At 37.1% G+C, this 21,947-nt stretch overlaps 3 protein-coding genes across 17 annotated transcripts; 1 reads left to right on the top strand and 2 right to left on the bottom strand.

Annotated features, from left to right (window-relative positions):
• Positions 1-1,174: 1,174 nt before the first annotated feature.
• LOC140003965 (protein trichome birefringence-like 16) lies at positions 1,175-6,757 on the bottom strand. Of its 3 annotated transcripts, XM_072052867.1 has the most exons (7): positions 6,437-6,757; positions 6,246-6,353; positions 5,693-5,788; positions 4,961-5,195; positions 3,978-4,160; positions 3,342-3,537; positions 1,175-2,541 (listed from the first exon to the last, which is right to left on the bottom strand). In XM_072052867.1, exons 4-7 carry the CDS (start codon positions 5,112-5,114, stop codon positions 1,713-1,715), a joined length of 1,362 nt encoding a protein of 453 aa, XP_071908968.1. In that variant the 5' UTR covers positions 5,115-5,195; positions 5,693-5,788; positions 6,246-6,353; positions 6,437-6,757; the 3' UTR covers positions 1,175-1,712. The 3 variants fall into 3 exon arrangements, with proteins under 3 accessions (XP_071908968.1, XP_071908966.1, XP_071908967.1); XM_072052865.1 differs by lacking the exon at positions 5,693-5,788; XM_072052866.1 differs by lacking the exon at positions 5,693-5,788 and having other exon boundaries at positions 4,961-5,186.
• A 4,970-nt stretch (positions 6,758-11,727) lies between these two features.
• On the top strand, positions 11,728-16,311 carry LOC140003963 (uncharacterized). 7 transcript variants are annotated; one of them, XM_072052862.1, is made up of 8 exons: positions 11,728-11,980; positions 12,192-12,460; positions 12,618-13,100; positions 13,256-13,405; positions 14,643-14,735; positions 14,932-14,979; positions 15,086-15,512; positions 15,649-16,051. In XM_072052862.1, the coding sequence occupies exons 2-8, from the start codon at positions 12,406-12,408 to the stop codon at positions 15,683-15,685; spliced, it is 1,293 nt and encodes a 430-aa protein (XP_071908963.1). In that variant the 5' UTR covers positions 11,728-11,980; positions 12,192-12,405; the 3' UTR covers positions 15,686-16,051. The 7 variants fall into 7 exon arrangements, with proteins under 7 accessions (XP_071908963.1, XP_071908958.1, XP_071908959.1 ...); XM_072052857.1 differs by having other exon boundaries at positions 11,729-11,980; positions 15,086-15,519; positions 15,649-16,311; XM_072052858.1 differs by having other exon boundaries at positions 11,729-12,005; positions 15,086-15,519; positions 15,649-16,311.
• An 871-nt stretch (positions 16,312-17,182) lies between these two features.
• On the bottom strand, positions 17,183-21,942 carry LOC113691558 (uncharacterized). Of its 7 annotated transcripts, none has more exons than XM_027209735.2 (7): positions 21,631-21,942; positions 20,070-20,770; positions 19,804-19,953; positions 19,407-19,571; positions 18,895-18,942; positions 18,374-18,807; positions 17,183-18,184 (listed from the first exon to the last, which is right to left on the bottom strand). In XM_027209735.2, exons 2-7 carry the CDS (start codon positions 20,689-20,691, stop codon positions 17,570-17,572), a joined length of 2,034 nt encoding a protein of 677 aa, XP_027065536.1. In that variant the 5' UTR covers positions 20,692-20,770; positions 21,631-21,942; the 3' UTR covers positions 17,183-17,569. The 7 variants fall into 7 exon arrangements, with proteins under 7 accessions (XP_027065536.1, XP_027065535.1, XP_027065538.1 ...); XM_027209734.2 differs by having other exon boundaries at positions 21,647-21,942; XM_027209737.2 differs by having other exon boundaries at positions 19,449-19,571; positions 21,647-21,942.
• Between the last annotated feature and the right edge of the window lie 5 nt (positions 21,943-21,947).

Here is a 21,947-nt window from a genome sequence, read left to right as displayed (position 1 = left end):
GTGTCCGATTGGACATTTGCCGAGTGCCGGGGCTAGACAACTAATACCCTGATCAAAGATGAGAAAAATATAAGAAAACATTTATTAATGGTCGATGCACCAAGGCCCCTTTCTCCATTATTACGAGGAAACATATTACTCCCTCCGTCCCACTTTGATAATCCTGTTTCTTTTTTCACACAGTTTAAGAAAAAGTAGTTAACTTTGTTGGAAAAGTAAATTTAGATTGCTATTTTCCTAAAATACCCTCACATTAAATAGAGTATAACTTTATGGAAACTTGAATTGATGGTAAAAAAAGAATCAACTCTCATTAAATGGAGTAGGTTTATAGCAACAACAACTTGTATTGAATAAGGGTATTTTAGAAAAATGAAAATACAACTACATTCTTCAATTGAAAAGTAGACTGCAATTTGGGACAGATAAAAAAGGAAAACAGGACTATCAAAGTGGGACGGAGGGAGTATTATAATACAATAGCAGTTAATAATAATATATTATCATATCTTGGAAGATTGTGCTAGTATAGATAGCGTTGAAATAATATAATGATTTCTTTCAAGATTGTGCTGGTATCGATAGCGATTCCAACGCTATGATATGATAGTGAGACCTAAAATCCAACATCAGCCGAAACAATTTTTTAAGCATTTGTTACCCCACCTCTCACGTGGGACTCCTCCTTGTCTCTAAGCCGTAACAGTTCCCAATATCAGCTTCAACGATTTATGAAGGTCAGGAAAAGCACCGACAACAATGTCTTCGAGCGTCGCGACTACCCCCATCTAATCGTCCCCGTGTTACACTAACTCTCAGAAGTCAGAAGATCGTACAGAGAACACCTCTGACTTCAGGCAATTACATAGTAATACTTGCATCTTTGGCGTTAGCTCCAAGTGAACCAAAAGTTTGCGGTAAACAGAAGCAATTGAAAAGGAACTGTGATGCGCTTTTGTAGCTCTGCAAATCTTAAAAAATAGTAATAACCAGGAAATTGCCCCATTTATTAGGCCTGATCCTCAATACCGCACGATTCATTTATCTCTGCCATTTGCCTGCTTACTACATGATGGTACCTCTTTGTTATCTCAACTTTGAGCTCTGAATAAAGCATCTACCAATCCATCAAACGCAGATTACGGAAACAGCCAAACATTATCAAAGGCCATCGTGTCTGAATTGGCAGCAGCAGACTTCTTGAGTCCGGCTTTTGATTGCAGCTACCATATGGTATTGACCTACAAAGTTCGCCTGTCCGGCTGATTACAGAACCAATTTCAATTTAGGGGTCTACCTCTTACACTATATATGGCTTCCCCTCTTATCAGCAATCCAGATGCACTTCACTTCACTTGCATTCCGGAGTCTTGGACAAAACTACAAGGAATGACCTTTAAGAACGTGTATACACATCTGCTGCTAGCTGTAACGGGTATCCTACTAGTTAATTAGAATGGTGAACTATGATTACAAAATAAAATTATGGCGGTTTAGGCTAATTAAGCGAACAATAAACCTTCTGACTCTCGTGTGAAACTCTTCCCTTCAAAAATTTTTGCCCCCGATTGCAGGCTTCAAATGAGCCACTCGACTGAACAGCAAGCACTGTCCACTTACAGATTCCTCTTCAGGGTGTCTTGACTCTTTGAAACTTCCAAGTTACAAATAACAGACACAATTTCCAGCACTGAGAACAAAACTTTAACGGGTCAGATTTGTGCAAAAAGAATTTCATTCCATGTATCTGGAACACCAGGTAAGCACCAGTGCAAACAATCTTGCACTCCTGGTGTGGCTTTAATACTGTACCGAGATATATGACCCTCATCTCTCAGCTGAGACAAAGCTGTGATGTCTAAGAGCTTAACACCAGTTCCTTTAACTGCCCCAGCAGCAACGGGATCAATAGACTCATCTTCTACAACTTCCATTCCAGCAGACAGAGGAGTGGTATTGTCACAGGTTCCTCCAGTATTCCAATCTCCATTAAAGAAATGTCTTGGTGATATTGACCGATAGAATGCTCTCAAGCCTGGATACCTGGGAAGCTGTGAATTTACCCAGCCAACGATACTATACACAGTAAAATTCTTGGCACCTGCAATCTCAGCAATCTTCCTATTGGTGTTAGGCACACCACCAACATGCATGACCCATCGGTTGGCCTTAAGCTTCCCTCTGTTCCAATGGTGTCCTGTATTTAGGACAAGAACATCAAACTTATGAATAAAACGCTTCAGAAATGCTGGTGGCCGATCCAGATGCATTGCAAAATCAGTTGCCGGATTAGAGACATTAAGGGGCTCCAAGTCACAGAGACTTGCAGACCAATAGTAAAGGACGGTAGTGTTGGTACTCGGAAACCTATAAGCCCAACCATCAGGGCGTCTAGCACCACGAGCTTTGACAAGACCGTACTCCTTTCCCACATCAAGAACATCAGGCCTCTCTTCTCCTCCTGTGATCATGCACATCATAGATTGGAACTGCTGCCTACCCAATGAATCCCCAACAAAAGCCAGAGTTTTATTCACCATCCTGAGAAGATTCACCAAGAGCCAGACTCCAAAGTTAAGAGGAGAGAGAGAGAGAGAGAGAGAGAGTAAACTATTAAAAAGGCAAACAAGATATCATCCAGCTCATGGAATGGAGAAATTATATCACATGAAAGAACAATTAAAACATGCTTCAAATAAAAGTTTCCACGCTGCATGAGGTGCACGACAGCATGCAATGGAAGGTATCACACACAAAAGAATAAGTCAACAGATGAGCTCCGTCTTCAAAATGCTAAACCTTGAAACACACATAAACAATAGATCCACTTTTCCTTTATGAGGGGACTGAATTTAAATTGGATGTAACATTTGAGAGATGTAAAATCGGGCAGTCTTTGATTCAGTATACGATCAGATATGGGGAAAGAATTTGCATGGTAACTGAACCTAAAACAGAAGAAATGTTTTTATCTTGATTATGTTAAACACTTGCACTTCAATCTTAGCCAAGATGACAAATAATTGTTCTGACACACAAGATGACATGTCAAACTAGTTTTTTCAACATGCAATATTTCATTCACATGTTTTCTCTTTTTCATCATCTAGTCAGAATTTGCAATTTCCTTTCTATTTCATTAAGCTAAACAAGCTCGAGCTCAAGTTTGAATTTGGCTATTTCCAGATGATTCAATCTCCCAGACAGGCACTCAAGCTCAGCTCTCAATTCAATTAATTAGTAGGAAGGTTGAGGCTTGGTTGGCAGCACAAGCAAGCAAAATATGTAATGCTGAATTTCGACATATTCATGATGAACATAGAGGAGAAAATAAGATTTACCTTGTCAAAAATTTTGGACCTGTGAAATCTTCCATGTCACAATCTTTTGGCCGCCAACGTAATTTCTCGTACTCAAAATCAGTGCGCTGAGTCATGCGGCAAGCCCACATAGATGACAACCATTGCTTACAACCCAATCCAGAATACAGAGGTCGAGCATCATCAATAACCCATCTACCTTTTCCAAAGTTACAGTCTGGAAATAGAGAAAACAGTGACTCAGTACAGTAGTTTGTGTTTGATGAGATCCTTTTAGCTATACATCAAATTTAAAGTGAAAAAGATGAACTTAAATGTGTAACATCAGAAATATGATGTGCTTACATGCTGTCACCACTCAGTGCACCAGTAAAGCATATTTGTAAGTTCCTTTTCTTTTAATAAATAAAATATTTGAAATGGCTTGCACACATCAGGTGTCAGAGAACATTAGTTCCTCATGAAACAAAACCCATTTACTAAATGTAGTTATATTCCAAAGAAAAATGCCAAATTGATTTGGAATAATCACAAGCCAAAAATATATATTAGTGCCAAAGTTACTAATGAGTTTGTTGATTTTGATCTTGCTGGGATGACGAATTTTTTAAAGTACCATACTCCCAACAGTAGACATGACTATATTCCATGTCCCACCTTGCCTTTGTGTAGAATTCACATATTGATGATGTTCATTTTCAGCAGAAGACTGTATGGCAGAGAATTCCAGGTCCTTAGAACTCAGCGGTGAAACAAAGTCTTTTTCATCCACTCTTAGACTACTCGTATTTTGTGAAACATCTTTTGTACCAGCAGCTTCTCTGATGCTGAAAGGAATTTCTGCACCACAAATAGAAATGCCAGAATCTGATTACCTGAAGCCGATGACTTAATAATGGAGAGAATGGAACACCAATGAACAATTGTAGTGGATACGAGATAAACAGACATGATGTTATCTGGTGTGTGAAAGAAAATATGGTGCAGTAAAACATATAGAGTCGACAGATAGACATCTGTATAAGACAAGAAGTAAGCCATATTGACTACCAGAAAGACATATATACTTTTTGACATTTATATTCTACAATTTTAAAAGGCTAAGTCGAACAAAGGAGAATATATCGGTTCCAGACATTTCCACATCTAACACGGACTAAGCAAGTTCTACATGTCCCACAAAATTCTATTCCATTATTGAGAAGCAAAGCCAAGAAACAAGATACATCACAATGGCAAAAAGCATCCAAGGCAACAACACACTATTAACATTTTGGCCATATGTGAAAAGCGAAGTTAGAAGTCCATTTCATAGAACAATCCAGCCAGGATTCAACTAAATGGGAGGATTCTTTATGTTATTTTAGTTTGTCATCTTCAAAACCAAGAGAACAAGCTTTCTGGTATATTCTTCCTCGGTAAGAGAGGTTTTCTTATACCTCTGCCCCATCTTTCCTGTGGAAATGGTTGTATAACAGAGAGAAATGAGAGGCAACTTTCCACTTAGTTCTTTAGTGCTTCAATTTCCACAATTGTGATAAGGACTTGCAAACCGGAAAAGGAGAACATCACAAAAAGAGCAAACAAAAAAAAAATTAAATGTAGCAAATTGAATGTTGGATCACATTTAAAACCCAGACCTGGTGTCAAATATGACAAATCACTCTCAGGTGGATCTAAAGAGGTGAGCAACGTAGTTTTTGTCCATGCCAACATAAGAACAGCTAGGCATACGAAACCAATGAGGATGAGAGAGACCTGTGCAACCTTCAAGCCATAAAAGCCTCCTTTCATCCTTAATACTAGTTTATGCGAAGACTTCAATTCATCTCAATGTATTGCTGTCAGTTTCCTTCATATTAATACCTGTAGAAGCTTTAACACAACAATAGGTAAGAGGCAGGCAATGACTCTTGCTTTTGGGAGTTCAAATCAAACTTATTGGATACTAATAACTCAAGCATCTAAACAGCAAATAGACGCTAAAGAAAATAAACAGAAATCAATGGAAGCATGGTCAACAAACTTGAAAGCATGTAACAAATTCAAATTTACACAATCTCATGCTTCGACGGGGTTCAAAATTGACAAGTGGATATCAAAATGCACAAGTGATTACTAGCAAAATGCTATGACTACAATCTATAATATAATGACGAAAACATTCTACGGCCATGACCTATCATCATAGCTGCAACACAACATATCAATAGAGGCAGGAAAGAAAGAGCCGAAGTATATGTAGTCCAATGGCCCAAACCTTGACAAACATCATTAGGCACAGGGATTACTAGCAAATCTAAGTTGTTCATTATGAAATCTAACACCAAAGTGAGGTGCTTAAGAATCAAGCTAGGGCAGAAGCAAAATACCAAGAATGCTTGTTTAGTTCCTCTGCTGAAGGCATCTAATCAACATTCTACAATTTCTTCCATGAAAAGCTGATAATTTGGCAAGCATATTTGTCCCTGATAACCAGGACAACACAAGACAAAAGCAACGTTTTTTCAACCTGAATACACCTAAAAGTTCCAGCAAAGAAAAATAATAGTACTAGCACTTTAATATAATTAAAAAAAAAACTCAAGCTTACACTCATAATTCTCAACTACATACCAAGCAAAAATAACGAGCATTTACCATAACAAATTTTTGCACCCACACAAGCACAAGTAATTTTCCTCACAAAGATATCACATTCAGGGGGAGCAAAAACAATAAAACGAAAAAAATGAATGGCCCAACCTGTACTGCGGATTTGCATGTATTTCGCAAATATTAGAAAAATATTTTAGAACAAGGAGGGGGTAAGCAATATAACACCACATTAAGCTAACTGAAATATAAGCAAAGAAAATATATAAATCTCGGATCAATCAATTCGCAGATCCCGAGATAAATCAAGAATTCAATTACAACACCTACATCCAGCTCTTTGCTTAAATTTCACGAAACATTCAGCAGTCCTCTGCACAACCTCATCTCCAGCAAAGCAAAAATAAGAGACCACAAAGGGATGCCAAACGACGTTGCCTAATCACAAAAGAAATATCATTTCAGATTACTTACAGCATAAAATAAAATACAACATAAAAATAAATTGCACAAACGCTCACCTGAAATTAGCCACAGCTGAATCTCCAAAAGGTTCGGATCTTAATTACCAGAAACAGAAACCGCAGATCACTACAAGCTTCCTATCGAAAATAGTGACGAGAGAGACAGAGGGAGCAGCGGTGAAAATGACGGCGCCGTGTGAAGTTTAACGTATGAATACAGCTGGAGGAGAGAGAGGGGGTGGTGGTTGTGGGGAGGAGAAGGTGAAAATGACAAATTGAGAAAGATGGCGGGGCGGAGCGCAGACGAGGCGAAAATCACGGTGATGTCGTCCTATTCAACACAGATTTTATAGTTTGACGACTGACTGTGATGCCAGGATGGTCCTAAAGTCGGGACTAATATTATTAAAAGTGACCGTGTTTATAATTTTAAAATGTTTCAAAATATCTGTCAACTTATCAAACTCAAACTATATTTTCATTCTTTTACTAATATTTACATTTTTATTTATTTTTCATATTAAATTTAAATTTAAAATTTAATTTTTAAAGAGCAATTATGTAAGCAAATCTACTAACATTACCATTAAATCATTATTTTTTTAAAGTTAGAGATTTTAAAATGTGAGAAATAATTTAGTGTGAATGATGGAGGAGGGCCGTATTATATAATAAAAAGAGATAAATTATAAGTAAAAGATCTTGATTAAATTAAATTAAATTTTTAATTTTTAAAGAGCAATTATGTAAGCAAATCTACTAACATTACCATTAAATCATTATTTTTTTAAGGTTAGAGATTTTAAAATGTGAGAAATAATTTAGTGTGAATGATGGAGGAGGGCCGTATTATATAATAAAAAGAGATAAATTATAAGTAAAAGATCTTGATTAAATTAAATTTAAAATTTAATTTTTAAAGAGCAATTATGTAAGCAAATCTACTAACATTACCATTAAATCATTATTTTTTTAAAGTTAGAGATTTTAAAATGTGAGAAATAATTTAGTGTGAATGATGGAGGAGGGCCGTATTATATAATAAAAAGAGATAAATTATAAGTAAAAGATCTTGATTAAATTAAATTTAAAATTTAATTTTAAAAGAGCAATTATGTAAGCAAATCTACTAACATTACCATTAAATCATTATTTTTTTAAAGTTAGAGATTTTAAAATGTGAGAAATAATTTAGTGTGAATGATGGAGGAGGGCCGTATTATATAATAAAAAGAGATAAATTATAAGTAAAAGATCTTGATTAAATTAAATTTAAAATTTAATTTTAAAAGAGCAATTATGTAAGCAAATCTACTAACATTACCATTAAATCATTATTTTTTTAAAGTTAGAGATTTTAAAATGTGAGAAATAATTTAGTATGAAGGATAGAGGATGGCCGTATTAAATAATAAAAAGAGATAAGTTATAAGTAAGAGGTCTTGAACGATTAATAAAAAAATTTTAAAAAAATTGGGATTGAGCAAGTATTAGTACTATTAGTCAAATAGTAAGGATAGTAATTAATTATATTAATCATGGGAGAAGTGCATTGTGGGAAACGAATGAATCGTGTATTAATTAAGGGAAAAGTGCACTATAGGAAAGGAATGGATAGTCTGTCAAAGCCTTAGTTAGTTAATTAGCTAAACGGGGAACTTTCCTCGAGCTTTGATTGACTCTCAATTATTCTTCTTCTTAGGTGCAGCCGCGCTAGTGGGTGGGAGGAGTGTAGTGGATTTAGTAATTTATGCTTTTTTATTTGGTGTTATAGTCTCGTTGGTGGGGCGTAGGGTCGTAGTTTTTGTTGGATCCTTCCAGCACTTATTATCAAGGGGTAATTTCAGAAACATCAGGGAGGTTTCTTGCACTTTTACTGACATCTTTTGAAGTTCTCAAAATGTCACCTGACCTCCCTTACTTTTGAATTTTCCGTAACAATGCAGTCCAAATGATATTACTTATTTGCATGTGTGTGAAGATATTTTTATTCCGTGGATGCCGTTTTGCTCCTTGTATCAATAGAAGATTAAATTATTAGAATACTTGTAAAACTTAGCAGATTTGCCTTGCAACAGTTATTTGGCGCAGAAATTACAAAGGTCAATTTTTTGTTTCAAGTGGCAATAGTATATAAAACAGTTTAACTACCTCTACACCCTCAAACTATTATCATTCTTTGCTGTAAGTTTTTGAATGATAAACTTAGCAGCATGCTATACAACTTTCGTTAACATAAGAATTATTATGATCAACCAATCTTCACGGTATACATGTAGCACAAGATTTCAACATTGCGATCAATTCAAAATTTCAGTTAACACACATAATATGCAATATCTTGAGTTAAGTGCCAATGATCAACTCAAAAATCCACGTAACAAACAATTTGAATATTTAATATCAAGACTTCAACAACAATCGAAAGTGGTATGGTTGATCAAGCAACACTAGTACAGGAAAGTTAAAGTAACAAAGAAATTCGTACATGTATTGCTATAGTTGCAACTATTTCAAGACAAGAAGATTCTTCACTATGTTGTTGTTACTTCAACGCATATCAGGAGCACTAGTTTAATACAATTTTTTCCAAGTTTTTGTTCTTCTTTTTTCCTCTGTTTCTTCCTATATATTTCTTCCCTTGCACTTTATATGATTAGAATATCATGTAAGTGATCCCATCTCCTTATCAAATCATAGTAGGCACAAAAATGGCGCTATTATTGCAACTCAATTGCCACCTTACTCACTAATCCAGGTTTAATTCATGCATTAGCCATCAAAATTGTGTTATTGCTATTAAGTTTAATTAACTACTTTGGATGCCTTTTTTTCCAACTAAACAATAGTAATAAACCCCAAATTCATAGGACATACTAGTAATTTTGACCCTTATGATGTCAACAAAGAAGCCCAATTTTCTATCAAGGGAGATAAGTGAAATTTTGAGAACTTTAGAAGATGTCAGTGAAAGTGTTAGAAACTTTAGGGGAGGTTTCTGAAATCATCCATATTATCAATGAGCAGGTCACATTCTCAACCAGACAAGACGGGCTACCTGGATGTGAACGCATGTGTGATGTAGCGTACCAATCACTCCTTTCATCTAATTGAAAGGCGTTGTACTTTTCTTTTTTTGCTGTTTCAAAATATTTGTTGTGTTTGATATTTCTAACTATTTTATATATTAAAATGTTACTTATATTATTTATTAATGATGTATAAAGACAAATGTGATGTAATTATTTTCTATTTTTTACTTTGACCATCTCATAATTTAAGAGCAAAAGAAAACTTTTTTTTGTAGAGTGCACTATGTATAAAAGGCACATATTCCCAAATATGACTAAATATACGAGACGGAGGAAGTATAAATTTTGTTTTCCTAATTGGGATGGTGATAAATATATTTCTCTTCTCCTATTTCCAAATCTTTGATGGAGCGGTAATTTATACCGTTAATATTAAAATTTAGGGTAAAATACAATTTCCTTGTGATTTCGCGAAAAAATATCTTACCTCCTATTGTTTAAAAACCTCCACATAAATTCTCTCAACTTCATAACTAAAGTAAAAATTACTTTCTGAACCGACTGAGTTACCGGTATCAAGTTGAATACCCTTGTCTAACTTTATATTATTGATAGAGGTTATTATGCCGTTTTGGAAAATCAAAGGTAAAGAGCCTACTACACATTATTTCAACTGAATAGAGCAACCCAAACGGTGATAGGTAGACGTCAGTGTGCAACTATAGCATCGTTGATGCGGCTTTTAGCTTCGAGTGGTAAATAATAATCTTGGGCAGTGATCGATATTTAGCCACCAGAAGCCAGAAGAAACTCCACAAGCATTATTAACCCAGGGTATGCCCGTGCTCCTCTGCTGGGTTTTGTGCTACTATTTGTGTGATGGCTTGCAATTCGGCAACCTGCCAATCCGGCGGTTGCTACAGTGAAGACAACGGCGACAAAGTAGATGATCAATTTCCACAGCCGCCGTCGGTTGTGGCTACTGAGTCCACCCAGTAGCTCTTATCCAATGGCAAGAACTCGGATTCCGCCTTTTGCATCAAATGCAAGCTTAAAGAATCTATGGCAGCGGCCTTCTCCTCCTCCTCTGCCTCAGCTCAAGTTACCGGTGGAGGTGGTGGCGGTAGTGGTTCTAGCGATAGCAGCCGCTTCTGTGGAGATTGTTTCCGAAGCAACCTTTACGAGAAGTTTAGGTTCGCCGTCACTTCTAATGCTCTGATTTCGCCCTCTGACAACGTCCTCGTCACCTTCTACGGGGCCCTTCTTCGAGGGTGGCTCTTCAGTTTGTTCATGAGATGCAAATGAAAGCACAGGAGAATTTTGATGCAAGCAAAGATAGATCATTGCCTGTCTTTGGCGTTGGGTTTGCTTTTATTGATGAAAGTTCGAGTATTTCTATACTTGCTGACAAATTCAGCCAAGCTGTTGAAGAAATGAGATTGGTTGTCTCGAATTTGGCTCCCCAAGTTAAGGAGTTCCATGTTGTTTCTACTGAAAGTAATTATTTTTCAGATTCCAACAATGGAAGTAATTATTTTTTGCTTTTGCTGATGTCACTGGAAACGAAGATCTATTGGCGCATTTGCGAATGTTAGCCTTACGAAAGAGCGTTGTGATGCTGTGGAGCTGCTGTTTCTGCTGATGCTTTGTCTCGAAAGAGTTCGATCAGATATCACAGAAAATGAAAGAAAACCAAAGGCAAAAAAGTGTTTTTCCGAAATTTTTTTTACATTTTTCACGAATAAATTTTTTATTTCAAATATATAAAATTACTGTAATACATTTTCTACAACAATGATAGAAAATAGCAATCCAAAATGGGCTAGAACTGACCACTTTTTAACATAAAATTATCATGTGATCCACATATAGTTATTTTTTATATTCAAAAATATCACATTCCACCTTTTTAATGGCAAAAAATGAATACATATTGTGATGTCAAATACCATTTTTTTAGGAGAAAAACTAAATATATTTCATATTAGATCCTATTTGTTTAGAGGTAAAAATGAATATTGATCACGCCATTTGTCTAACTACAAATGAGATCTAACATTTTACTCATAAAAAAATAATTATATATGGATCACGTAATAGATTCAAGATAAAATAAGGTCAGACATTTAGATTGGAACTAAATTTTATTGAATTGATCTTAAAAGTAATGTAAAAATTTTAGTTGGAACCAAATTTTATTGATTTGATTTAGCTTGTTGAGAATGAGAACGGGGCACAAGAAAAATCAGCAATGGAATCCAATGCCTTGCTGACATCTTTAACTAGCGCTTTAACTGATCCATGCCTGAACCTCGCAAACTACCTGCCCAAGTTTTTAGCATTTTTGGGTCTTCTTGAATCTTTGCTAGTTCAATCGCACCCGTCGATTACTTGCGGCCCTTTTACAGTCTTACCTTATATTGCTTGTACGGTAGTGGTTACGGCATTAATTGATCGTAGTATTAATCATCCAATAGATAAACTGAAACTGAATTGTCCAGCTAAGGATGTTGCTAGAAATTGATGACGCCGAAATTGGAGCAAGAAAACAAGTTAACAAAAAAAATCGGTATATCTCCCCTTCCTTTCCTATGGTAATGTTCTTGATTTGCCGATTACACCCCTTTACAGTTTTTCCTTTCCAGACATCATCTTCCCGTACTAAATATTATCATTGTCAAATCTAGTACCAACTTCGTGAAGGAGAATTTAATGCTATGTACGGCCGTATTTCCAGTCAAAAAGGCCTCTTTTTTCTAATTTTTTTTTTGTGTGAATAGACCATGCTGCATATCCAATTTTCCAGAAAGAAAGAAATTCACAGCAGAGGAATAGGAAAGACTGCACGAGTACTTCACATTGGAAACGAAGACCAAAATTCCGGGGTGACTGGCTTTGGACATTCAAGTTGATCCATTCCAAGCTAGATAATTTGGATAAACACCGACTTTGCTACCTTTGCACGTTATAATTTCTTCAGTTCTTCTCGTGTCCATGGCCTCTTCATCAACACAGTCAGCAGAGACGATCAGCAGTAGCAGCGTGGGTGGTAAGTTCAAGACTCTCTTCTTGTATGCTGCTCCACAGTCATCTTAATTCTGAATTTTAGCCTAACTAACAGATTTAGGTAATGGTAGTGGGCCTAGTGGCATTTGTATTATAGTACTAGTATTATTTTATGCTGATGAGAAGGGAAAATATGACAGAAAAAGACATGAATTTCTACCTTCCTCTATACAAAGCTGCAATAAGGGGTGATTGGGACGCTGCAAGAAAGTTCTTTGATATTAATCCAGAAGCTGTCACAGCCATAATCGCGAAGAATCATGAGACGGCACTTCACATAGCTGTTGGGAGAAATGAAGCATATCGGTTTGTGGATGAGCTAGTGAGGCTGATGCCTCCAAATGCTCTCTCTGTGACAAACAAATTCAATGAGACAGCCCTTCACTTGGCCGCCAGATGCGGCAATACTGAGGCAGCTAAATTGTTGGTGAACCGAGATCCTGATTTGCCTTACGTTTGGAGTGATACAAAATTATTACCTCTCCATTTGGCTGCTTTGTTCAGCCACAAGGAGACGCTAATCTACTTGTTAACGGTGACACGCAATGATGCTGAACCTAGCCCTTTTGTTGGTCAATCTGGGATCACTCTCCTGAATGTTGTTGTAACATCAGGATTCTATGGTGAGTACTGAACATTCCCTACTTCAAGTGGTTGGAGTATGAATTAGCCTTTCAATCTCATTGGTTTACGTGTAGAGCAAAGTTGCCATTCTCACTGGATCATGGAGTTGGGTCATGTTTTATCTGTTTTTATCAATGTCTGTGAACTCTTGCAGATGTGGCTCTGGATCTGCTTCGAAGCTATCCTAAGCTGGCTACAACTATATCTCCTGGAGGGAATACACCATTGAGTATCATAGCTGGAAAACCTTCAGCATTTCCAAGTGGAACAAGCTTAAGTTTTTTCCAGCAAGTAATCTATTTTTGTTAGTCTCTAACTCCTGTTTCATCCATCTATAATTTGCCGCCTCTTGATATCCCTAGTTAAAAGTTGGAACTTAGTTCAGTGAGTTCTTTTTTTTTTTTTTCAGTGAGTTCAGTGAGTTCTTAATTAAGAGATTATGCCACATTTACTGAACTCCAATTTATCACTTGGTCCATGTCTTTTAGCTCCCAAACTTGCTTGGTCATCTTGTGCTGCTAGGAACACAATCATCTGTTGTGCTGTACTTACAAAGAATTATTCATTGTGGTCTCAGATCTCACAGTTTTCAAAGTACCTTGCTGGTTGCAGTTTCACTAGCTTGTTTTTGTTTTTCTAAATTCTATAATAATACTGACAGATTATCTTTAAGATTTCAACTACTTCATGTAGATTGCATTATCATTGTCTTTCATTAACAGCTATAGTTATAGACCACTAGGCTCCCATGTCTGCACAGATACAGATGCCACTAGAAGTGATGTTCTTTTTCCCATCTCAGATGAACTATATATCTTATAGATATTCTGTGTTTCCAAAGGTAGGCTTCGAAATACATAAATGTACACTTTTTTCTTATAGATATTTTGCGTCTAGGAAGTTCATCTTCCTCACACATTGCACAAATATGTAATACATAAATGTACACTTTTTTCTTAAAGTTTACTTGCAAGCATGATACTGGATTAGAAGTTATATGAGTGGGGTGGTTCCCTAAAAATTGGTAAAAAAGCAGGCCTCTAGGGAATATGTGTTAAAGATAAGGTTGTATCTCAATATCCTCCACGAGGAATGGAATTTGGAGAGTTGTCAATTTTTATTTTTCTTGGTTGGTCAGCTTTAGTGTTGGGAATTGTTGTTTGCTGTTTTAATAGAGAAAAACAATGGAGCAAGTTAGAAGTGGGAGATTTAAGCTTATGCTAATATGTAAAAGAAGGCATTTTACCACATTAAGTGGATTGGATGTCTGAAAATACGGTATACATTGGAGAGATTCAGAAAATAATATCCAACTTACTGACCAACATGCAATATCATTACAAAATAACGATTTCTTGTTACTCAACCATAAGAACCGTGGTTGAGTAATCCAGAAGCTGCTTCATGCTAGATAAAAGGAAACTTAGGCACCAAACACATATTTTCTCCCTTCTGGTTTTTAATGCTCTGAAAGGCCAGAATATGATTGTGGTTTGATTTGTATGCTAAAGGAAGCACGTTTTACCTTATTCATTGTGAAGGTGCTCCAGAAAAGTTAGAGAAGCCCTTTGATCAGAACGAAAGACAAGATATTGAAAACCAATCTAAGAAGTCAAGCAACCTACTCTTATATGGTATGTCAAAGTTTCCTGTTCAATGTATGCCATTAATTCATGGATATTTATGCTCTGATCAAGCAATTTGGATATTGATATACGTTACAAAATCTCATTCACCATCCATGTATTACATGCCATTTAATCATACATGGATGCCTTCTGGTTAACAGGAATAACATATGGTTTTGACATTTCTAGTTTTGTTGTGCAGGGTGCCAAAAGTTTCATTCAAAATTTTGGGAAGTCATCAGAAGGATAGGTATCGTGCATAAGCTGTTGCATATAGTAAACCGTGAGAACTTCTTTTTTACATAAAACCGTTGCTCATGCAATTGTTCTTTCTTATTTTGTACTTTTTTGGGCAGTGCCATATGTTAAACATATACAAAACATAAAGTTGATGCATCATCAAGCGGTTGAACTGGTAAAATGCTTATGCATGGAAGATGTGCAAGTTGACAACTCAATATCTGCCAGAATATTTAAACCAGCAATCATTCTGGGGGCAAGACTGGGAGTTTACGAGGTTGTAGCAGAAACATTGAAGTCATTTCCTAGTGCAATTTGGTCTTTAGACCAAGACGGCCATGATTTATTCCAACTGGCCGTTATGAACCGGCATGAATCTATTTTTAACATTCTATATGAAAAGGATGAGCATTCACATTTGGTGACACAGAATATTGATAAGTACAAAAACAATATCTTGCATTTAGCTGGAAAGTTGGCACCTCCTGATCAACTTAATCTTGTCAGTGGTGCAGCTTTGCAGATGCAGCGAGAATTACAGTGGTACAAGGTGACTGATGTTTTAGGTCACTGCACACCACATTGTCGTTAGATGCACTTGAGTTAGATATTTGGAAGTGCATTAGATCTTAAAATAGGTCACAGTATGCCTTGTCTGAAGCTTGAGGTTTCCATGCAGGAAGTCGAAAAGTTTGTCCAGCCCAGCTATAAAGTGAAGGAAAATGTTGATGGTAAAACCCCCGGGATGGTATTTACTGAGGAACACAAGGACTTGATTTCAGAAGGACAAAATTGGCTGAAAGACACAGCAAAATCATGTACATTTGTTGCAGTGCTGATTGCTACAGTTGTATGCACCTCAGCCATAACTGTACCAGGTGGCAGCATTCCTGACAACGGACATCCAATATTCGCTAAAAATGGTGCTTTTATCTGCTTTGCCATTTCAAACGCGCTCTCTTTATTTTCATCTTCAACTTCAGTAATCATGTTTTTGTTCATTCTGAATTCGCGCTGTGCTGAAGCTGATTTTCTATACTTCCTACCGAATAAGTTGATTATTGGACTTGTCACATTGTTCCTTTCCCTAGCAACGCTCATGATAGCATTTGGTGCTGCAATATACATTGTCTTTGCGCGTCAAAAGTCCTTGACCATAATCCCGCTTTCTGTATTAGTCTGTTTCCCATTGACCTTGTTTATGTCCTTGCAATATCCTGTTATGAAGGATATGATCAAGTCAACATATGGCCCAAGCATATTTGGTAAGAAAAGCAGAGCTCAGTTTCTGCAATAATTTGTGAATATTAAGTTTTATTCTTTTGTTGGCACTTCAAAATCATGTAGCACATCAGTTATCATATACCTTTATTTTGTTTTTGTTTTAAAATGCTTATTGTATAAAATCAACTCGCACCTGGCTCTAGCATTTATGTATGGTTACTGCAACATATATATTACCAAACGTGCAGGAGTGTAGTTCTGCAACCTAGAACTCTACCGCTGCTTTTTTTTTTTTTTCCTTCTTCTTAAGCCAAAATCCATGGAGGAATTATATTTTGAGCAGGATATCATGGTGGGGATGGAAATGGTTCATGCTACATTTGCCATCCGTGCAGAAGTTATCACATTCTTTTTGGCGAGATAAACTAGTGAAGGATGTCCAAGCGAGTTGATGAAGTCTCCACTGAGGATGCCTCCAATACATCTACTCTTCAAATTAATATGTTTTTGTAAACTAATTTGACATGATAACTTTTTTCATGAAAGTAAGAGAAGCACTGATAGGAACAATCAAACTATGATAGGTGGAGCACTTCATAGTGGTCATGCAGAAACTAGCAGGTGCCCAACCATGGAATATAGAATTTGACCTGAATAGGACATTTTCACTGGAATGCAATTGTTTAACATGACGATCATTGTACACAATTGCTGGTAAAAGGAGTAGATCCGACAAACAAGTGCTAAATATTGCAGAGTTTGACAACTTTCGGGGTAAAACAATTTGACAACTTTCGAGGTAAAACAATCATAAAATTCGCTCATTACCATTACCATTGTCATGGCACATGTGGTTCCTGTCATCTCATTTTGTACCATGATCATCCCCTCTGTATATCGGAAGACCTGGAAGACAACTGAAAATTCTCACATCATTGAGAACTTCTCAGATAAAATAGTAATATGGCATACGGCCTTGGCCCGGATCATCTGACGGATAGCTGATAATCAATCTATTGTATGCTGCATACAAGCTGTTCATTTTGGTCCTATGTTCTTACAGACTCCCAACAAGAGGAAAGGAAACTCAATGTTCCCCTAAATCGATGAAGGCTCATAATATCTTGGGACGAAAGCGGTGATGATCCTTGACAGAAGGAAGGCTTCATGATCGCAGGCAACATGCACATGCTCTTCCTTGATGTGTTATAATTCAGTCAAACAGATATACGTGCAACTTTAAGCAAATGACAATCGCCTTGAGAAAAATATACATTCTTGGGTAATGGGTAATTAGCTAATCAACGAATCTCCGTGCCTCGTAGTCAGTCTTGACGTACAGAACAAAGTATTAAACAGGATGCCACCTTATCGATTTAAAAGAGAAGATCTTCACTTCGCTTACCAAAACATCCAGGGCAGTAAGTGGATCGAATCATGTCCATCAGGAGTGGAAATTGCAAAGTTGCAAACAAGGTCACAGGAAGACAAGCAATTGCAGCTATTGGGACAATTGTCCATGCCCTTTTATCACCAAAAACAAGGTAGATGGTGGCACTAAAGGCTATCATCATGGTTGTTATAGAGATGAATAGGGTGACAAGACCTATTATTAACCTCCTAGGAAGGGAGTAGAGAAAATCAACTTCTGCATATCGTGCTGTGAGGATGGACAGAAACATTAGGAGGGAAGCAGTGGAAGAGAACAGTGAGAGAGCATCAGCAGCAGCGAAGATATTAAATGCTAGATCATTGGAAAAAATGGGGCTGCCAGTGTCTCCATTGTTGCCCCCAGGCACAGTAATGGATGCTGCAAAAGCTATTGTAGCAATAAGAGTTGCTGAAACCGTACAAGAGTTTGCTGCATCTTTCATCCATTTCTCTCCTTCTTTAACCAAGTCTTTGTGTTCCACGGAAAATTCCACTGCTGGAGTTCTTCCACTGGAGTTTTTGTGAGCCTTCGATTCTGGGAGCACATGTTTTTCCACTTCCTATGCAGGAAAATAAAGAAATCAGTTGAAAATAGGCTCAATTTTAACTGCCCACCGTGTGAAAATTTGATTCATGGCTTCCCCACTCCTAAAAATAACTTATGTTGGTTCTGTAGAAACCAGTCCAATTTACAGTGTGCTTGAGATAAATAACACCTATGACGTTTAGTGTGCAGAGAAACTGTTTACCTTGTACCACTGTAGCTCACGCTGCATCTGTAGCGCTGCACCAGATACAAGATTAAGTTGAGCAGTAGGTGCTAACTTACCAGCCAAATGCAAGATGTTGTTCATCTTGTTATCTACAAGACGCAGAGCCAACCGTTTATGCCCACTCATCTGATACAAGAGGTTAAAGATGCCCTCCCTACGGTTGGCAACAGCCGTCATGAATATATTGTGCCCCTCATGGTTCCTTGACCAAATTGCTGGCGGAAACGAATGCAAAATCTCTTCAACAATCACATTATTCCCAAAACTTGCCCCAACAATGATTGGCTGTTGAAAAAATGATGCAGCTGTTGCATAATCCAACTTTGATACTTCGGTGCACAGGCATCTAACAAGTTGAAGTGCCTGCAGATGCATAAATTTTGTCTCTCGTGCATCTCTGACATGTGGCACTGCAGTAAAAGTCCTCAGCTCTTGGCTACTGTAATCTGTAATCTGAAGTAGTTTCTGTCCTAGCATAGTTAATTATTCACTCATACCTAAATTCACAATGATTTTCCAGAATGCTGCCTGCAACTTTTGGCACCCTGTCATTTGATAGGTAAACCAGTTGCAGTGAGAGGAGGAAATTTTGCAACAGAAAATGAAGACAACTATAACATGTCCATCAAACCAACTTCTGGAGAAAGACACCAAAGGTCAAGAGACCACAACAATGAAATACCTTGGAGATGATTACGGATTTAGTTTTAATATTGTTCAATCGACTAAACAGAATGGGGGTGGGGGGCCACCTCATATAAAGTTGATACTTCAAGCAGAATTGTTTACTAATATTTTCAATTCTAATTTCCAAATTTTCTTTTCCATCCATGATCTTTCCTTTTTCTTATTTCATTAATTTGACTCCAAAGTATAGGCAATGGTGTCTTAATCAACCTGAGAAATTCTCAGAATCCACTTTATTCCAGTTAATGTTAAATCGGATGCTCTTGTCCTTATTGCAAGAAATCTTCACTCGTTATAATGCATTCTTCCTAAAAATCTCTACCTTCTATGAACTTCTGACCATAAGAAGGGACTACAGACAAACCACAAAAGTTGAGCTTTCGAATGCAGCAGCAGATTCTTGCACATGATTGGCAGCCAATATCTGGATTATCTGGATACTTTCTTTTTGGGTGCTCGTAGAGATTCCAAAAGTATGCTGGCATACCTTCAAGAAAGAAACAATGAATAAAACTGTAGTATTTACTAAACATGTAGACCATTTTTCAATTGATCACTTATGTAGTGTTTCTGCCTTGACTATTGATTATACAGATACAACTAATATGGTTGTAGACCAATGATATCAGCAGTGCCTTAGCCACTTCTTCCTGCTATAGATTCTTAAATGATCCGAAAATGGAGAACCTCACATTCTTACAATGAAGGAAGTAACTCACGTGAGTAGAGAAATGTTTCCCAAATTTTGACTGAACTTCCACCTGAAACTGACAAATCCTTTCTAGCAATTATGCTCAATGCAGAGTTACCTGCAGGTGATTTTGCTGTAGCCAACCCCGGATAGAGTTGAATCATATAGAGGGCTAAGTCTGTAGAGAACATAAAATGGTTTATGTTGAAAGGGGGCAGAAACTTACTTATTCTTCAATCAGGCGAAACTGAGAAAAAAGCAATTCAAAGAGATTGAAATAGCGCTTAAAATTACCATAGAACTCTGCAATTATCATTAGATTCAGAAGCTCGGCACCAGATTCATCTCTGAAAGGATTGGGCTGAATGTCGTCTCTTGTGACAGTTAATAAATATGAAACTGCATCCTTGTTGGCATAACCAGCAGCAAGGTGGATAGGCAGAAAACCAGTATTGCTTGGAGCATTAGTCATGGCAGGACTTCTGTTCACTAGTAGCTTTGCAGCCTCAACATTGCCAAATATGGCAGCATAGTGCAGGGGTGTCTGACCGGCTTGATCTCGCAAACTCGGCAAAATCTCAGGTTGGATCAATTCCAACAACTCTTTGACAAAATTTATTGCCATCACTGTCCCAACTGCAATGTGCAGTACTGTCTCCAAAGAATGAGTAATTTTAGCAGTAACTGCATCGGGATCTCGATTAAAGAATTCTCTGGCACTTTCCCAGTCACCTTGTAGTGATGCTTTATACAAGGGGAGGTACCAGTTGAGATCCTTCTCAGGTTCCTTCTTTTCCAATGGTGTTGGTTGGCTGGGACTTTGATCTTTAGCATTAAGAAGGAGTCTCATTAGTGGTCCAGGCTCAGGACTGGTGCTGCTGTTATTTATCTCAGATGCTGAGGAAGAGCTAGCCATTTTCTTCTAAAATGATCACTTATCAATTTCTTGAGGTACTGCTTGATTAAGTAATGTATTATGATATCCAATCCACAGTCTGCAAGCCAAAACGAACCTCAGAAAATGACTCAAGTTTTTCCAACATTTCAAAGTTAATCAATGCTCAATCAAGCCAAATTGCATATGAAGAGCAGAACTTAAAGAATGAGTCAATTCGGGGAACAAGTACATCTATTTCTGCTGCTGTTATGCTCAAGTGAACCACACAAGTAGTAAAAAATCAGAATGCAACATATTCCTACAAGGCCATCAAGCACTCTTGCAGAGAGCAGTTATTTTCAGGGAGACATCATGCTTGTTACTGCCAAAGTTTCTTCCAGACCAAATGATTGTGTTTGTCAGAAAGACAGTCACCAGCACATATATATCCAGATAATACCTAGCTAACTCACTTAACTGAAGGAAAACCTGAACTTAAAATACTATCCCCCATTTTTGGTAGTAAAAGGGTGTGCATCCAACAGCTCCAATACACAGTTCTAGTACATAAGATTCCATCACTGATGCATAACTTCACATTTGAGAAAGTAAAGGAAGAAAAGGAAAAACATGATGATTATAAACATTCCCATTTTCACACGCACAGAGAGAGAGAGAGAGAAGTAAACTACTTGAGAGAAATTTCTCCTGATGGCAACAAAAAAGTTAAAAACTCGCTTGACTAGATGGATTAATCGTCCATTGTCCTCTATATACCATTTTGATGTTGCTTCATCGCCTTACACAAGAATATGGTAGTACTACCAAATAAAGTAGAAATCCATGATTAAAAGTGCAGAACAGGAGAAAAGGAACTCTTGAATTCTTAACTACTTATATAATACTTCATACTGCAGCTAAAAACGAGAAGACCCAGTTAAGTAAAATCACTTACCATGCAGGGCCAAATCAATGTACCTGAATTATATCTTACCAAGATATTTCTGACCAGCTACTAGAGGGAAGAATGAACTGTATGCATACTTGCTCTGCTTCTTCTGCTAGCCCGTTGAGTCTCCATTTTCAAAGCCTCGAGGAAGCCTAGCATCACCTGTACAAATGATCTATTACTACTGTTGATATTAATTTGCTTCATAACTACCTCGGCCCCTAGGCTATCTACATCCAACATAAGGTAACAACTGATTTTTCTGACAGTTTGTTCGAGCTACGTATATGACACGAAACGAGTTAGATTTGACAACTGGGCTAACTCACCTTAAATTCTCCAAGCA

This window comes from Coffea arabica, chromosome 6c, assembly GCF_036785885.1.
Source record: "Coffea arabica cultivar ET-39 chromosome 6c, Coffea Arabica ET-39 HiFi, whole genome shotgun sequence".
NCBI lineage: Eukaryota > Viridiplantae > Streptophyta > Magnoliopsida > Gentianales > Rubiaceae > Coffea > Coffea arabica.
This window is presented reverse-complemented; position numbering and strand designations above follow the sequence as displayed.

Excerpts from the sequence above, each read along its gene's own strand:
- LOC140003965 (XM_072052867.1), bottom strand. The coding sequence starts at position 5,114 with ATGAAAGGAGGCTTTTATGGCTTGAAGGTTGCACAGGTCTCTCTCATC. Across the intron at positions 3,538-3,977 it reads GAATTCTACACAAAGGCAAG|ACTGTAACTTTGGAAAAGGT; the intron begins GTGGGACATGGA and ends CTCTATTTCCAG. Across the intron at positions 2,542-3,341 it reads GGTCCAAAATTTTTGACAAG|GATGGTGAATAAAACTCTGG; the intron begins GTAAATCTTATT and ends GAATCTTCTCAG.
- LOC140003963 (XM_072052857.1), top strand. The coding sequence starts at position 12,406 with ATGGCCTCTTCATCAACACAGTCAGCAGAGACGATCAGCAGTAGCAGC. Across the intron at positions 13,406-14,642 it reads CCAGCAAGTAATCTATTTTT|GTGCTCCAGAAAAGTTAGAG; the intron begins GTTAGTCTCTAA and ends TTCATTGTGAAG. Across the intron at positions 14,736-14,931 it reads AAGCAACCTACTCTTATATG|GGTGCCAAAAGTTTCATTCA; the intron begins GTATGTCAAAGT and ends TTTGTTGTGCAG.
- LOC113691558 (XM_027209735.2), bottom strand. The coding sequence starts at position 20,691 with ATGGCTAGCTCTTCCTCAGCATCTGAGATAAATAACAGCAGCACCAGT. Across the intron at positions 19,572-19,803 it reads GGAAACATTTCTCTACTCAC|GTATGCCAGCATACTTTTGG; the intron begins GTGAGTTACTTC and ends TCTTTCTTGAAG. Across the intron at positions 18,808-18,894 it reads GAAAATCATTGTGAATTTAG|TGCCACATGTCAGAGATGCA; the intron begins GTATGAGTGAAT and ends CTTTTACTGCAG.